We start from the raw sequence: 1,792 nt of genomic DNA, 5'->3' as shown, positions 1-1,792 counted from the left end.
TCAAGACGGCTGATCTAAAAAAGCAGGAAGAGAGCATCTGAGGAGCAGCAGCCCCAGCGCATTTTGAAAAACATTTGTTACATTTCAGAGTGCGGCAGCCTGTTTCTCCTCTGAAGTTGGCTCCAGCCTTAGCAGCCGCATTGGATCCCACAGCCTATTGCGAGACTCCGGTATACAATCCGGATCTCTGCCCCAACATGATCGCGGCCCAGGCCAAGCTGGTATATCATCTGAATAAATACTACAACGAGAAATGCCAAGCCAGGAAAGCTGCCATCGCCAAAACGATCCGAGAAGTCTGCAAAGTGGTGTCGGACGTGCTGAAGGAGGTGGAGGTGCAGGAGCCTCGCTTCATCAGCTCCTTGAACGAGATGGACAATCGCTACGAGGGGCTGGAAGTCATCTCCCCCACGGAGTTCGAAGTCGTGCTGTATCTGAACCAAATGGGGGTTTTCAACTTCGTGGACGACGGCTCCCTGCCGGGCTGCGCTGTGTTAAAGTTAAGCGACGGGCGCAAGAGGAGTATGTCCCTCTGGGAGGAGTTCATCACGGCGTCTGGCTAACTCTGCGCTCGCAAAATCCGGTCCAGATTTCAGACTCTGGTGGCTCAAGCCGTGGATAAGTGCAGTTACAGGGACGTGGTAAAGATGGTGGCGGACACCAGCGAAGTGAAGCTGCGGATCAGGGACCGGTACGTCGTGCAGATCACCCCGGCGTTCAAATGCACGGGGATCTGGCCGCGGAGCGCTGCCCACTGGCCGCTTCCCCACATCCCCTGGCCGGGACCCAACCGGGTGGCGGAGGTCAAGGCGGAAGGCTTCAACCTCTTGTCCAAGGAGTGCCACTCTCTGGCCGGCAAGCAGAGCTCGGCCGAGAGCGATGCCTGGGTGCTGCAGTTCGCGGAAGCCGAGAACAGACTGCAGATGGGCGGCTGCAGGAAGAAATGCCTCTCTATCCTCAAAACCTTACGGGACCGTCACCTGGAGCTGCCGGGCCAGCCCCTGAATAATTATCACATGAAGACTCTGGTTTCATACGAATGCGAAAAGCATCCCCGCGAATCGGACTGGGACGAGTCGTGCCTGGGGGACCGGCTCAACGGGATTTTACTGCAGCTCATCTCCTGCCTCCAGTGCAGGAGGTGCCCGCATTACTTCTTGCCCAATTTAGACCTCTTTCAGGGCAAACCTCACTCGGCCCTGGAAAACGCGGCCAAACAAACGTGGCGACTAGCTAGGGAAATACTCACCAACCCGAAAAGTTTGGAGAAACTTTAGAGGGTAATTACAAAACCAGCCTGACCGATAAATCTGCTTATTTCCCAGTGAAATTGAAGCTGCCTGGTCGAAAAGTCAAATATTTCCACTTGACAATGCAAAGAATATTCTCTTTTAAAAAGGAATATAGCTTAGGCTCTTCACAAAGGAAAGCAAATAAGAACAGCAAGTATCTTTCCTCTTATCTTCGTCACAGTTTTGCAGTTCCCCGTGAAAAAAAGGAAAGGAAAAAAAAAGAAAAAAAAAAAAAAAAAAAGAGTATACTACCCGAAGAGGAAAATTGGCCGTAATTTAACATGATTGTGACCATTCTGCCTAGAAACAGTACCAACGGATTATAACAAAACCCGGTATTTTTATGTAAACCCTCTGTGAGTAAAAGCTATTTGGATATGCCACATGAACAAACCCTAATGTACCTTTTAATTTGTATCAAATATTGTGATCTCACATTGTCTTTGAAATTGTGGATGTTGGTGTTTTGTGATTTGGTGAACAGAAGTTAAATTGCGATT

At 50.1% G+C, this 1,792-nt stretch overlaps 1 protein-coding gene across 1 annotated transcript; it reads left to right on the top strand.

The window, feature by feature from the left end:
• The first annotated feature begins 197 nt into the window (after positions 1–197).
• MAB21L1 (mab-21-like 1 (C. elegans)) lies at positions 198–1,484 on the top strand. Its single transcript, XM_010073972.1, is given in 1 exon segment — positions 198–1,484. A coding segment is annotated over 1 exon segment (1,080 nt). The 3' UTR covers positions 1,278–1,484.
• The last annotated feature ends 308 nt before the right edge of the window (positions 1,485–1,792 follow it).

This window comes from Pterocles gutturalis, unplaced genomic scaffold (assembly GCF_000699245.1).
Source record: "Pterocles gutturalis isolate BGI_N339 unplaced genomic scaffold, ASM69924v1 scaffold1727, whole genome shotgun sequence".
Taxonomy (NCBI): Eukaryota; Metazoa; Chordata; class Aves; order Pterocliformes; family Pteroclidae; genus Pterocles; species Pterocles gutturalis.
Note: the sequence above shows the minus strand (reverse complement) of the source record. Positions and strands in the feature narration are given on the sequence as shown.